At 35.0% G+C, this 15,019-nt stretch overlaps 1 protein-coding gene across 2 annotated transcripts; it reads left to right on the forward strand.

Annotated features, from left to right (window-relative positions):
* The first annotated feature begins 389 nt into the window (after positions 1–389).
* LOC115422823 (serine/threonine-protein kinase SBK1) lies at positions 390–8,849 on the forward strand. Of its 2 annotated transcripts, XM_030139385.1 has the most exons (4): positions 390–551; positions 2,203–2,367; positions 6,341–6,543; positions 7,928–8,849. In XM_030139385.1, exons 2-4 carry the CDS (start codon positions 2,205–2,207, stop codon positions 8,582–8,584), a joined length of 1,023 nt encoding a protein of 340 aa, XP_029995245.1. In that variant the 5' UTR covers positions 390–551; positions 2,203–2,204; the 3' UTR covers positions 8,585–8,849. The 2 variants fall into 2 exon arrangements, with proteins under 2 accessions (XP_029995245.1, XP_029995246.1); XM_030139386.1 differs by lacking the exon at positions 390–551 and having other exon boundaries at positions 2,197–2,367.
* The last annotated feature ends 6,170 nt before the right edge of the window (positions 8,850–15,019 follow it).

A 15,019-nucleotide genomic window follows, 5' to 3' on the forward strand; every position in this document is an offset into this window, starting at 1 on the left:
GGACTTAACGGTGCAAAATGGTCCTAATTCAGTTGAAAAAACCTAGACAACTTGCAAAAAACATTTTTTTGTAACCCAGTGTTATTAATCTAACATGGATGCATCATTGAGTAGAGTTATGGAGGATGAGGGTTAGAGGGACACTTTAAACCTCCACACCACATGTGTGTGTTTACTGCTTATCTACATTTACGTGAGCTCACATTGCAAGTGTGTAGCTGATTGTAGTGTGTTGTATGTGAGTGTGTATGTGTGTGTGCATGCAAAGTGCCCTTTGCAGAGGCAGTTTGTAATCAGCTGTCATCGTGGGCTCTGTCCTCATCCTGCAGCTGAGGGCTGAGCTGCGTACGGAGGTCTGAGTGTCCAGGTTCATTCTGAACGCTGATCCATGCAGCAGCAGCGAGGAGACAGGACGGACAGGACACAGATTCTGCCGAAGCGTAAGGATTCACTGCAACTGGCCAGACATGAGAACAGTGGTGTGAGTCCATCTGTGTGTTGGGTTTTTTTTTTTTTTTTTCCAGAGCCTGAATTGGAATAAACTGAAAAAGGTAAGACTTGAATGTGGTCAATATGTAATTATAGCTTATGTTACTACATCCAACAGTCTGACTACATACTCCGACTGCTGTATATTATAGTTAGAATGGAGTTCATTCAGTTTTGGGTCTTGATTTATCATGAAAATCAAATGATGCATTACATGGCAACAGAGGTGGAATGAAAGAGTGATTGTTCTGTATTAAATTCAGTAATCAATCTTTTTTTTTTTTTTTAACTTTTTATTTATGAATTTTTTTTTTTTTTTTTTTTTTTTTACAGATTCATAAACTAAAAACAAAACAAGCAGGTCATGATGTCAAGGGATTACAAAGATCACATTGCTTAGACAAACAACACAGTTTTTACATTTATGGGTTTTCAAGTTTGTCTCACAGGTTATGTAAACATGCCATTTTTCCCAAAGTTCTTCACCCAGTTCTTTCTGAAGTCATATTGCGTAGGTCTTTTTTCCTAGTAAATGGAGATGTTTAACAATACTAGTAATCTATCATTTTATAGTAGCAGAATTAACTGTTTTGACTGTAACTCGTATGCCAATTGAAACAATTTTTATTAATGGTACACGATGAATGTAATACTAGGTTTGCTTTCTCGTGAATAAATCTTCTAATTATTTCTTAAATAAACTAAACTAACTAAAAATAAGACCTGAAAGCCCACAGTAAGTACAACCAGGTCAGCTAGGCTTGTATCCAGTGCAGTTTTCTTTCGTAGGATTGAGAACTCTTAGAAAAGTACACTTTTTGTTGCCATTTCCAAATGCAGTAAAAAAAATATTTAAAATAAAATTTAATAAAAATACATGTGGCTTTCAGGCTGGTTAGTTGACAGTTATAAAATGTAAAATATTTACTTTTAATATGTATTGACACACTTGCATTTGAAACATGATAAGTTTCCTGTTCCTAGAAATGGAAAGTAACAGATGATATACAATCTGTTAGTGCGTGATTTTATTTAACCCATAAAGACCCAAACATCCACTGATGACCAAAAAAAACATCTACTGATCTAAACTGTTTAATACCTGTTGATCCAGTTATCCTATCAATACATGTAAATAATTGGTGTAAAATACAGTTTGTCATCTTTTCACGGTCATCAGATATGATCCATTTGGACGTTCAGAGGCTCCGTAGTGAATGTGGAAACACCGTCATCTTCTACAAAATTGATTCACCAGTAAAACCCATGGAGTTGGATCAATGACAGTGGATGGAGACATTGGGGTGACACTGAGTTATTGATATCTTTGCTGAAAAAGTCAGTTTTTTTTGCAGTTTTTTCCCTTTTTAATATAATAACCCTCAACTTTAATCTGAGCTTTTATGAACATTTTCATAATCAGTAAATTAAATATAGGAAAATACATGATTTACACTGAAAAATGCAAAACACAGAGGGTAATATTATAATATATGGTGATAAATCACTTAAGAAAAGTTAAATATAGAGAAAAAAATGTTTTGCAATTGCCACAAAAGTAGCACTGGGTCTTTATGGGTAAATCAAGACAATTGTTGTAGAATTTGGATGCTTTGGGAGTAATTAGTTTGCATTAAGACAAAGTATTTACCTTAATGTTAATGTTAAGATGTTGATGAAGTGTGGTTCCTTTGTCCTGACTGTGTTCGTCAGAGATGATTGAGCTGGGTCTCGCTGATGGAAGCCTGATCGATGAGCTGATGGAGCTGACGGCTCAGAGCCTGAGTCACCTGGAGATCCAGGAGCGATTCAACATCATCAAGGAGATCGGCCGCGGGAAATATGGCAAAGTGCTGCTGGTCACGCATCGGTTCAGGGGTATGAGAGCGCTGTTTTTAACCCTTTTATTAGGCCAGATGTTAAAACTGTACCTATTTATACTTTACATTTAATGTGACCTTTGGGTTCATCAGCAAATTCTATATAAACATTACCTGCAACTAAAGTTACAGTCATTTTTTATTTTAATTCTGTATTTTATTACATTTTTTTCTGATCTACTAAGTTCTATGGTTATCTTTCAGACACTTGTACTGTGCAGATTTATTGTATGTGAATAGAATAGAATAGAATAGAATAGAATAGAATAGAATAGAATAGAATAGAACAGAATAGAATAGAATAGAATAGAATAGAATAGAATAGAATAGAATAGAATAGAATAGAAGGCATGTTTATTTGTATAGCACATTTAATGTACAGGACAATTCAAAGTGCTTTACATAAAACATAAAAGCATCACAGGAGAGACATAAAAATACATTTAAGATGAGAGAAAGTTAAAATATAAAAACATTAGAATTAAAATAGACATTAACCCTTTCATGCATGAATTATGATAACCTCAGTCGAGTTTTTTTTTTTTTTTTCCCCTAAGTGTTTTTATTCCTCTTTAGGGGTAAAAAAAAAAAAATGCAGTTGATTTTTTATTTCTTTTTTTTTTTTTTTTAATGAACCTGTTTTTCATGGAGTTACAAACAGGTCCAGCTGGACATCATGCATTCAATTTTTGAAGCAAAGAAACATGTATTCAAAACCCATCATCAGAAAGTCATATACTGTGTGATAACTGTTCATTCATTCATTATTTTTTGTTTATTTCGAGCATTTACAGAATACAAATTCAAAATTCTAAAATCATTCATCTACACTTGGAAGAAGAAAAACTATGAAACAAAAACATTTTTCATGCAGCTAATCTGATGTTTTCTCACATTTTGACATACTCTAATACTAGTTATTACTAAATTCATGGAGATAATATGCACACAAAAAAAACCTGTTTTGAGTAACAAAACCGTTAATTACAGTCTAATAACAATTAGCAGTTGACTTAAAACATACTAGTGCAGACCAGGTTTATCAAGAACAGCAAAATTACAGTAACAGTATGAATTGCACTGAATGAGATGGTGCATAAGTGTCCACTGTGGTGGCTGATATGAAACTAAAACAGCAAAACCCATGAATATACAAAAGAACAGCTGTAGAATAACTGTCCACTGTAGTGATCACTATGCATGAAAGGGTTAAAATCATCAGCAATAAAATGTTATTTTAAAGTTCATTTAAAAGATATTATTTAAGAGTTTAAGGGAAAGCTGCAGTAAACAATAAGGTTTTCAGGTCTGATTTAAAGGAGGAAGCAGAAGAACTGAATGCTGCTTCACTTTGTTTGGTTTGTTGGAATAGAATAGAATAGAATAGAATAGAATAGAATAGAATAGAATAGAATAGAATAGAATAGAATAGAATAGAATAGAATAGAATGTCATTACACTAGTTGTGCAACTAAATTGCAGGTGGTCTCACAATAAGATACAGACATGTAATAGAAAAATATCAAATATAAAATGTGCAATTGAAATATGTGCAAATTAGCTATACTGTTTGAAAGGGTAAAATTAAATAAATATAAAAGTCGTACTGTATATATGCAAGAGACACTGATGATAAACTAAGCCCATACAAGGGAGGGCTTCTATAAACTGAATACACTGAGGAAAAAGAATAAATATGACCCTTTTGGAAGATCCCATCAGCCCCGTTGTACTGGCTGGATGTGGATAAGGGTATGAGCTGTCATAAGGCAGCCTGTGGAGGTCATACCAAGTTCCACTACTACACTTAATAAATATACACGGTTCACTTCAGTTCATTTACTTTATTTTTAACATGTATTTGCATCTGAAACATGATAAGACATGACAGACAAATCATCATCATATTACATAATGGGGTTACCCAGAAGAGCACTAATAAGTATTACATATTAAAAGTATATCAAATATACACTGAAAAGAATGAAAAACTAAGGACAGGTATGGAGAACAACTGGCTTCACACTGAGGACAGAGCTGTGTCAAAACAGCAGGACAAAGCTCCAACACTGAATATGTTACATCAGTAAAAGTCTGTGATATTGAATTATGGCCAAGATAAGTATGTGGCACAAAAATCCTTTAAATCACAAATAATCTGACATGTTTTTACTTCAAAGAATCTTATGCTGCCTTCATGTGGTATGGGAATTATGGTAAATTCTAGTTACCGACTTGAAAACTGCGCATGAATGCCCTCTCACGTCATATTTTCCAGAAAACTGGGACAAAATTTGGATAAACAAGCTGAAAATAACAAAATGAAAATAACCTTTTACCTTTCAGCATAGTGGAGAATAATGAGGAATTCATCACATATGATAAACACTGCTTTTATTAATGTTCTGCTGCTGTTAGCTGACAAATTTAGATATTTATAATACACACAATTTGCAAAAAAAAGAAAAAAAAAGGCTGTAGCAGATGAATTAACACAGTGGTTTCCAACCTTTTTTGGCTCATGACCCCATTTTAACATCACAAATTTCTGTCGACCCCAGACATTCAAAACAGAGACTTTTTTTTTTGGCTAAAATTAATTTGTTTTTGATCATGTAATAGTTTGCCATACTATGTTGCAAATAAACATTAATTTTAGACAACAATTAGACTCCATAATATAAATTTTTATCAGTAAATTTAAATTTTTTAAATTTTTTAAAAATAAATTATCAGAAATTTCTGGCGACCCCAGACATTTAAAACTGAGACATTTTATTTGCTAAAATTAATTTGTTTTTGCTCATGTAATAGTTTGTAATACTATGTTGCAAATAAACGTTAATTTTAGACAACATTTAGACTATATAATGTAAATTTTTATTAGTAAGTTTTAATTTTTTTCATCAATTACTAGAAATTTCAGGCGACCCCATTTGAATTCCAGGCGACCCCACATGGGGTCCCAACCCCAAGGTTGAAAATCACTGAATTAACATGTCCAAAACTGTTTTACCTGAGAAAGGGTTCACAATAAATTATATGTGAGTCATTTTTCATTTCTCTACAACAACAAAAGCACTTGAACACAACGCACTCACAATTTCAAATTCAAGTGGAAAGGATTATCTTCCCGATAGCACATGAAGGCAGCACTAGCAACGGCATGAAACTAGAATGAAGATACAGCCACACATATTAAACTCAGCTGGTCATGAAACACACAAAATATTGCAGCAAATATATAAATAAGCCCTCAAAAGACATCAATATATTGCAAATACTAATACAAAAAAAAAAGATTATTATTATTATTAATAATAATAATAATAATAATAATAATAATAATAATAATAAATAAAAAAGTGGAAGTGTTAGAAAAATGTGATTATAGAGAAAAGGAATTGGCCAAAATAAGAAGTAATACAGTGATTTGTTGAAACAAATGCCCAGAAGGGATATATAAAATTTAATTGAATTGAATCAGCTGTTTCACTGTTATTGTTGTAACGTACTTATTTATTAATTGTTTCAGTAATTGTTTAACCTTGTTTTTACTCCCCCCCCCCTTTTTGTAAATAAGAATCTGTTCTTAATTGCTTGCATGGGTAAATAAAGGCTAAATAAATAAAATAAATAAACTGAACAATGGGTTTAATGGGATCACTGGATTATAAGTAATGGGTAAAATAAGTACAAACAAAATATTACTACAAACATAAGACACTAACGGTACTACTAAGACTAAATCGAGGCTAATGGAAACAACATTATGGATATCTGATGCAAAAGGACCGTCCTAGAAGGCCGACCTACACTCTGGGGGCACTAACCTTTTTTCAGTGCAACGTTATCCGAGTGGTCCGATGCTGTGTGTTAGTATTTTAATTTGTTATTTCTGTATAAAAACACGTAAGTATGTGTATGAGCTGTGGCGATGGTTTCCAAACAGAAGTGTGGGTGCTTTGCAGGGACGCCCATGGCCTTGAAAGTGATGCCCAAAGCCTCCACTAAGCTGCAGGGCTTCCTCAGAGAATACTGTATCTCCTTACACTTGTCCTGCCACCCCTGCATCGTGGGCCTCTTCGGCATCGCCTTCCAGTCTAACGAGCACTACTGCTTTGCCCAGGAGCTTGTCATCGGCAGGGACTTGTTTGCTGTCATTCAGCCAAAGGTGAGAAGGAAATACGACTTAATTAAAAGAGTAAAGCCAGCCTTAGGTCAGCGGTTCCATGAGCTTCTGTCTCATCAGTTTTTACAGTAAACACTTAGTTTTGGTTGATTTGAAGCAAGTTCAACATTGAGTTGAGTCTTATCAATCCAGTGGCGGATCCACAAAAAAGGGAGGGGGTTTCGCCCCCTAGAAGCCGCAGCAAAATTAACACGATGAATGCTTCAAATCACTTAAAACTGTAATTTTTAAATATTATCATACATTAATAAAATGAACACAATTTAGCCTCACTAATGTCACCACTTTTGGAACTAAAGCAAAGCGTTGGCTTTAATAAGGTGAATTCCACTGCATTTAAAATAATTTGAATTTAGAAACAACAGGATATAGTAGAGGTATTGCGTTACCATGTTTAACCCTTTCATGCACGAATTATGAGAACCTTAATCAAATTTTTTTCCTGAGTGTTTTTATTCCTCTTTAGGCATGAAAAAAACAATGCAATTGAACATTTTCTCCTGAAAAAAAAAAAAATAAATAAAAAAAAAAATAATAATAATAATAATAATGATAATAATAATAATAATAAAAATAATTTTAAAAATAAAAATAAAAAATACATTAAAAAAATTGTAATGAAAAAAAAATGCATGTAATGCCTGTAATGAAAAAAACATTCTTATGAACCTATTTTTCATGAAGTTGCAAAAATGTCCACTCAGCTGGACACCACACGTTTAATTTTTAATGCACAGAAACATGTATTTACTGATAAATTGTGTGAAAACTGTGCGGAGGGGTTGTGATTCTGGGGGTTTATGCTCAAGAGAGATCTACATAATGTTACCAATTCATGTCAGAAAAGATATGTAGTGTCTTAAAACTTTAATAAAGATATGTTTGAAAAATAAAAAAAAATCCATGAATATACAAGAGAACAGCCATAGAATAGCTGTCCACTGTAGTGACCAGTATGCATGAAAGGGTTAATAACTACAATGATTATAATATAGTATATATGTATCATTCAAAATATTTAATTACACACTTGTAGTAAACATTAATTTAATTAAAACAAAAATACCAGTTAATGTGTAAAATTATATTATATGTATAGTTCATTTAAAAATTGAGTGACATACAAATTTTATATACACACACGCAAATATACAGTATATGTGTGTGTATCTATCTATCTGTCTGTCTGTCTATCTGTCTGTCTGTCTGTCTGTCTGTCTGCATAGTTTAATAATCACAGGATAAAGGTTATAATGAGGTGATATCAGTAATAGTCGTCATAACAACAATATACGATAGTAATAGTCAAAGCAAACCTAATGTGAAGAGGAGAGGTTTTTTGTTTTTTTTTTTACTTGTCTTCCAGGTGGGCATCCCAGAGTCGTCTGTTAAACGTTGCGTTCTCCAAATTGCCAGTGCCTTGGAGTTCATCCACAGCCACAGCCTGGTCCACAGAGACGTCAAACCGGAGAACATCCTCCTTCTGGACAACCACTGCTGTCAGGTCAAGCTGGCAGACTTCGGTCTGGCTCAGAAGAGGGGCACTTTAATCCGCTTCATCACAGGAACCCTGCCCTACATGGCCCCTGAACTCTGCACCGTGGCCCTGCTGGAGGGCGAGAAGGAAGTGAGCGCCCCCCCGCTGAGCGTGGAGCCCAGCCTGGACACCTGGGCCTTCGGGGTGGTCATCTTCTGCATTCTGACGGGGTACTTCCCCTGGGAGCGCTGCATGGATTCGGATGACTTTTACCAGGAGTTTGCCGACTGGTGCGGTGCAGAGGACAGGCCTGACGCCGAGGAGGACGTCCCACCTTTGTGGAAAAGGTTCACCCCTGACGCCATGGAGATGTTTAGTAAGCTCCTGGCTCTGGATGCGGGAAAGAGGAGTACGGTGGGAGAGGTGAGAGCATATGTGGACAAGGACTGGCTAAAGAAGGGACATGGAGCTGGGCAGCAGCAAGCAGAAGAGAAAGAACAAGTCAGCATGTCCAGTTCATGTACCAGGAGTAACCCCGGGCACTGACTGGGGCTCTGTCATATTTGGCTTCTAGATAGTTTGTACAGCATGTAAAATATATACTCTATTATATACTATACTGTATTAAAGATGTGTGTAATTTGCAGTGACAAAACATATGTGACTTAATCTTATACATTATGTTTTACTGTTAGTTTTTAATAATATATATATATATATAGTAACAGAAACAAAGACTCCAAAGAGGCTTAATATGAAAATTATCTATTAAGACACAGTCTACATGTTTTTACATTAAATATATATTTTTTAATTTTCCATTTGTGTTGTGTTTGTGCTGCATTCCTTCATCACTGTTGTTTTGTTGGAACTTCTCCTTAATTTCAGTCATTATTTTCAGCACAGAATTTATCAAGTTAAATTATGTCATTTGCTATCGTTGAGTAAACTCTTGGCTCGTTCACATCTTATTATTCAATTTTCAGTTCAGTTCCAGTCAGTTATATTTGTAGAGCACAACAAGGTTGCCTCACAGGGCTTTACAGAATTAGTTGGATATGAAAACAAACAAGTCAAATAAACAGCAGATAAAGGAAATGGATTGATGTCCCAGCCATCCCCTGTCCTTAGACCCTCGTTCTCGGTAAGAAAACACTCCAAAAACCCAGTGGGAAAAGAGAAACCTCGGGGAGAACCACAGTGAAGGAGAGATCCATATCCAATATTCATTATTTATGTATTATTATTATTATTATTATTATTATTATTATTATTTATTTATTTTTGTTACTTACTTTATTCAGTAAACCAACCATGTCCTAAATAAAACATGGTTAATAACATTATACATATTGTGCAGAAGTATTAGACCACAAGGAGGTTTGTTGTTTTACCATAAGTATAATGATGTAGAATTATGTACATAGGCTTTTCTTAGTCTCTGTAACAAGATACAAGATACACCTGGAATATAGTTGTATCTTGTATAAATACAACTGGAGTTACTGAACTGATCTTCCAGTGTCTCTTATTGTCTAGGTAACTTATTGTCAACCTGATCTCACTGAATTCCCTGTAATGACCACAGACCCTTAACTCAAAATCTGCGACGGTATCATGGAATCACCTAAATGTCTGTGAAGGGCCCACAGATGTGACACCAATACAAGTTGTCTGGTCTGGAGACCAGGTTTCTTTTTTTTGTCATGGGAACAGAGATCATGCTACATACTGATTGTTTCCTATAGAAGACATGTAGTTTATGTTTTTGCGAGTTTTAAATATTGTGCCCAATATTCTTTGCTATTTTCTTGAGTTTTAATAAAGAGACAAATAGAGAGAAATAGAAATTATATTCATTAGAATATAGTAAAAACAACATTGCTAAAAGTGTACATTTATAATGTACAGTACTGTGCAGACGTCTTATGCATAAGACGTCCATCCACATACTGAACAACCAATAGAGTAACTGCAAAAATGTGTGGGGCACATGAACAGGTGAGTCCTGGACAAAAGTACCATATTTACAGAGACTGAACCTATGCCATATTAGGATGACAAAAGGCCACAAAAACAGGGCTGTCATCTGCATTTATTTGTGTAGAAACTATTTAAGAAAGAGCAAAAGGAAGTTACTTATAAAAACAACATTAAGAAACATCTTTACATATCTTTTATATTCGTGTTCTACATTTAATTTAAATACAGATGATAATATATTGTATTTCCTGATGACCCTGATGAAGACTATTAGTCAACATGTGTTGGTCTATATTTAAAATGAAGTAAAGTTCTTCTACAGAGTGGGGAAGCAAAATTTACAATGAACATTTAGTCGTTTTTTCTCAGCAGGCACTACGTCAATTGTTTTGAAACCAAACATATATTGATGTCATAATCATACCTAACACTATTATCCATACCTTTTCAGAAACTTTTGCCCAAATGAGTAATCAGGAACGCAAACGTCAAAGAGTGTGTGATTTGCTGAATGCACTCGTCACACCAAAGGAGATTTCAAAAATAGTTGGAGTGTCCATAAAGACTGTTTATAATGGAAAGAAGAGAATGACTATGAGCAAAACTATTACGAGAAAGTCTGGAAGATACTATTAAAGAAGAATGGGAGAAGTTGTCACCTGAATATTTGAGGAACACTTGCGCAAGTTTCAGGAAGCGTGTGAAGGCAGTTATTGAGAAAGAAGGAGGACACATAGAATAAAAACATTTTCTATTATGTACATTTTCTTGTGGCAAATAAATTCTCATGACTTTCAATAAACTAATTGGTCATACACTGTCTTTCAATCCCTGCCTCAAAATATTGTAAATTTTGCTTCCCCACCCTGTACATGTCTCCTGCTGCCGGAGTTCACAATTAAATGATGGGAAACAGATGAAGTTTACTTCAGTTCACAGAGCAAAACAAACAACAACAAAACAAAACAAAACAAAAAAAAACAATGCAATCAAATAACAAAAAACGGAAACTAATGAAAGACAGGAAATAAAGGAGCTGCCTTTGGTTCAGGAAGTAGCAGGGCTGTGCATAGAGTCCATTACAGATATATTCACTCTGAGTGAATTACTTGTTTCTTTGTACAGTTTACAGCAGTTCCTGTACTTGTACCTGTACACTATAGGGACAGAACTGTTGGTATATTACACTTACCTACAGCTGGTAGAATACAGATGATTATGTATTTCTTGATGACCCTGATGAAGGCCAGTAGTCGAAACGTCTATATGTAGAAGTAGAAGCACTCGGAGAGCGCAGACCTCCGCCAAGGCTGATCAGTGCCCCCCCCCCGTGGGCCCCCCCACCCCCGATCACCACCAAAATTTAATCATTTCTTCCTTATCCCATTTCCAACAAACCCTGAAAATTTCATCCAAATCTGTCCATAACTTTTTGAGTTATGTTGCACACTAACGGACAGACAAACAAACAAACAAACAAACAGACAAACAAACAAACAGACAAACAAATAAACAAACCCTGGCAAAAACATAACCTCCTTGGCGGAGGTAATTAAGTTATTCTACATGTCACCTGCTACTGGAGTTATTCATTAAATGATGGGAAACAGATGAAATTTACTTCAGTTTGCAGAACTGATTTCTGTAGAAAACAAACAAACAATAAATAAATAAATAAATAAATAAATAAAAACTGAAAATAATCTCATTGGAATTGTTGTCTCTCAGATGGTACATATTTAACCATTTATATGGACTGACAGATCTGCACAAACATCCCACAGACACTTCCTGAGATCACAAACACATTCAACACATTCTGATCCTGACACTGAATGAATGAATAAAGTATATCTGAGGAATGGTACCTGTACGCACAAGAATACATGTTTAGTGTAACTCAGGCGGAGTTCATTATTTGAACACTTTTGTACTGCAGAAAGTAGTGTGTTACTATAGAAATGGAAAAGAGGAAAAGGCAATTAACGATAGAAGACAGACAGATGTAGTTGCAGGTTTGATCAGTCCATAACACCTTCTTCCAGTCTTCAGTAGTCCACTGGAGGTGTTTCATGGCCCAGGTAAGCCTCTTGTTCTTATTCTGAAGTCTCAGCAGTGGCTTTCCTGCTGCAGCTCCACCCATCAAACCTGCAACTGGAAGTCCTGTGAGTTGCAGTTTCCACCATGGCCTCAAGTGAAAAAAATGCTTTTACCGGGTGGAAATTTCACCATTACTTTGTATTTCAGGCAGAGTAGTGGAATAACCACTGCACAGTGCAAGTTATGCCTTCCAGCTGTGAAAGTGCTGCCATCATCCAAGGACTCGACTTCTAATTTAAAGAAACATTTACAGGGAAGTCTGCTAATATTAGCTCAAGTTAACATTAGTTAGCTAGCGAACCTGCTGATGCTGCTACTACTTCTACCTCTGAAAAATATTTTGAGACTGTGTGGTGATGCTGATATGGTGTGTAGGGTTGGGGGGGGGGGGGGGTGTTATTAACCCTCCGGTATCCCGTCTACTAAGGCCCTTACTAAGCACCAAGTGTGCCTTTTTCGCACACTTGTGGAATAACGTCAAAAAAATGTTCATACAGTTTGTTTTTAATTGTTTTACACTTTTTTCTATTTCATCAACTTGAGCCGTAAATAAAAATACCAAATACTCAATAATTGTTAATTTTTTTAACCCTTTAAATGCCATGTTTTTAATGTAAACAAACCTTTTTTTTTTTTTTTTTGATGGAAAAAACACAAAAAATTAATTTTTTTCAACATCCTACATAAAAAGTGGATCCCATATTATTTGATTTTTGCAGCCTGCCATATGTAAGTGATTAACAGCAACATTGGTTAATTTGCATTATTATTTTTGGCGCTAGGTCAAATGTTCAAAAATACTAGGATCTGTCACCAAGTGTGCCAAAAAGGCACACTTACTGTATAAATCAAACTATTAAATATTATATATTGATTTATTTTTCTGCTCTAATTTGATTTTATTTTTGTAAATCAAGGTCAGCCCTAATCATACAGATCAAATGGAAGAAATAGTGCGTTTTAGGCACACTTGGAGACAGATGCTAGTCTGGTAATTTTCTTTTGTTTACAATGTGCAAATTTTAGTTGGTGGCCAGAATTTTAAAGATCATGCACAAATGAACAACTTTTGAATTCTAATCTTATTTAAATTGTGAAAAATAATATGAAGTTTTTTAACACAAAGTGCAAAGTGTGCCTAAAAAGCACACCCAGATGCTGGAGGGTTAAACAATAGCTCTGGGTTGCTGCTATATTATTATTGTTAGGTTTGCCATGGTTGATATTACTATTATTATTATTTGTGTAGCTTTGAGATACACATCCATTACATGACTAACTTCAAGAAATGTGAATGTGTTGTGTTGGCTACATGGTGTAATTAAACATAAGACAGAGAAGACCAGACATACAGTATATACTGTATTAAACATTTCAGATAAATAAGACTTTTTAGGCTTTTCAGTAGCTTCCATCATCACAGACACTGATGCATTAGGATGAAAATCACATGATCACTAAATTAAAACACTGGAAATTTTACTGATGTTTAGTTTCTTTTGTCTTTATTTGTATATTTGGTTTTGAAGTAATCCAAAGGTAATTGAAAGTAATGAAGTTATATTACTTTAATATTATGATACTTAGATTACATTACTGACTACATTTTTCAAAAGGTAACTAATAACTGTATTGGAATACATTTTTAAGTAACCCTCCCAGTCCTGGATATACAGTAGTGTAATGCAGAGTATAGTGTGTAGTTTACACTCATACGGTGTTTTTCTTGAATGCATGGTTCATGCAGTCACAAAAGAACATTAAAGAAAAGTAAAAGTGATCCGTGTGTCAGCTTAGTCTTCATGTGATCCCTCTGAAGCACATATCATATTACCCTCTATGACCTAAGTCTGATCTTGAAGTCTCTGTCTCTCTCCGTCTTTAACCCCGCCCTCCTTCACCTACTTCACTGACCTTCTTCTCCCCTTTTATACTGAATTATCTTTTCACAGTCTGCTGCAGCTGGCTTACCACTGATGGATGACCTGCTTTTGTCAGGGTACAGCCCAGCACAGGTGTTGTCAGGCCACAGCGTATCTGCCTCTGGAAGACCAGACCCACGGGTGGCTCGCAGCCTGCACATGCATGGCCCCGCCCCTCATGCTTTACAGCATATTTAGAGCATTACGCTCATCTTTCAGATGGCCCCAGGGGTCCAGCCACACATCTATGCCTGTCATACAAACACCACTGCAGCCAAGGTAAATCCGACCGCAAAGCTCCTGTTGGCATTTGACCAATCTGTGCTGATGAACCTACATACAACAGGTCTGGGGTTGGAATGGTTTACATGCCCAGTCTGTGTAACAAGGCATAACCTGAATCATGATACTGTTGGCTTTCTTGCTCTGTATGTGTTAAAAGACATAATGATACATTAGGTTTGTGCAATGCTGCTTTTTTGAAGCCTCAAATATCTGAACAGCCTCAGATGACCCAAAGCATCTACTGATCAAAAGTGTTTAATATCTGTTGGTCCATTAATCCTATTACATGTGTAAATAATTCAGGTAAAATACAGTTTGTCATCTTTTCATGGTTATCAGATATGACCCATTTGGACATTCAGTGGCTTTGCAGTGAAGGTGAAAATACTGCGATTTTCTGCAACATTGATTCACGAATAAAACCAATGTAGTTTAATAAATGACGATAGTTAGAGACACTTGTTTTACGTTCATGTAATATACTGTATTTTGAACAAAAAGTCATTTTTTCTTCAGTTTTGTCCGTTCTTATATAATAACCTTTGAATTTACTCTGAGCTTTTAGGACAGTGTTTGTCAACCTTGGGGTCGCCTGGAATTCAAGTGGGGTTACCTGAAGTTTCTAGTAATTGATAAAAATAAAAAAAAATACTAATAATTTTTTTTTTTTTTAATGATTCAATATATGCTT

This window comes from Sphaeramia orbicularis, chromosome 7 (genome assembly GCF_902148855.1).
Source record: "Sphaeramia orbicularis chromosome 7, fSphaOr1.1, whole genome shotgun sequence".
NCBI lineage: Eukaryota > Metazoa > Chordata > Actinopteri > Kurtiformes > Apogonidae > Sphaeramia > Sphaeramia orbicularis.

Excerpts from the sequence above, each read along its gene's own strand:
- LOC115422823 (XM_030139385.1), top strand. The coding sequence starts at position 2,205 with ATGATTGAGCTGGGTCTCGCTGATGGAAGCCTGATCGATGAGCTGATG. Across the intron at positions 2,368-6,340 it reads GGTCACGCATCGGTTCAGGG|GGACGCCCATGGCCTTGAAA; the intron begins GTATGAGAGCGC and ends GGTGCTTTGCAG. Across the intron at positions 6,544-7,927 it reads TTGCTGTCATTCAGCCAAAG|GTGGGCATCCCAGAGTCGTC; the intron begins GTGAGAAGGAAA and ends CTTGTCTTCCAG.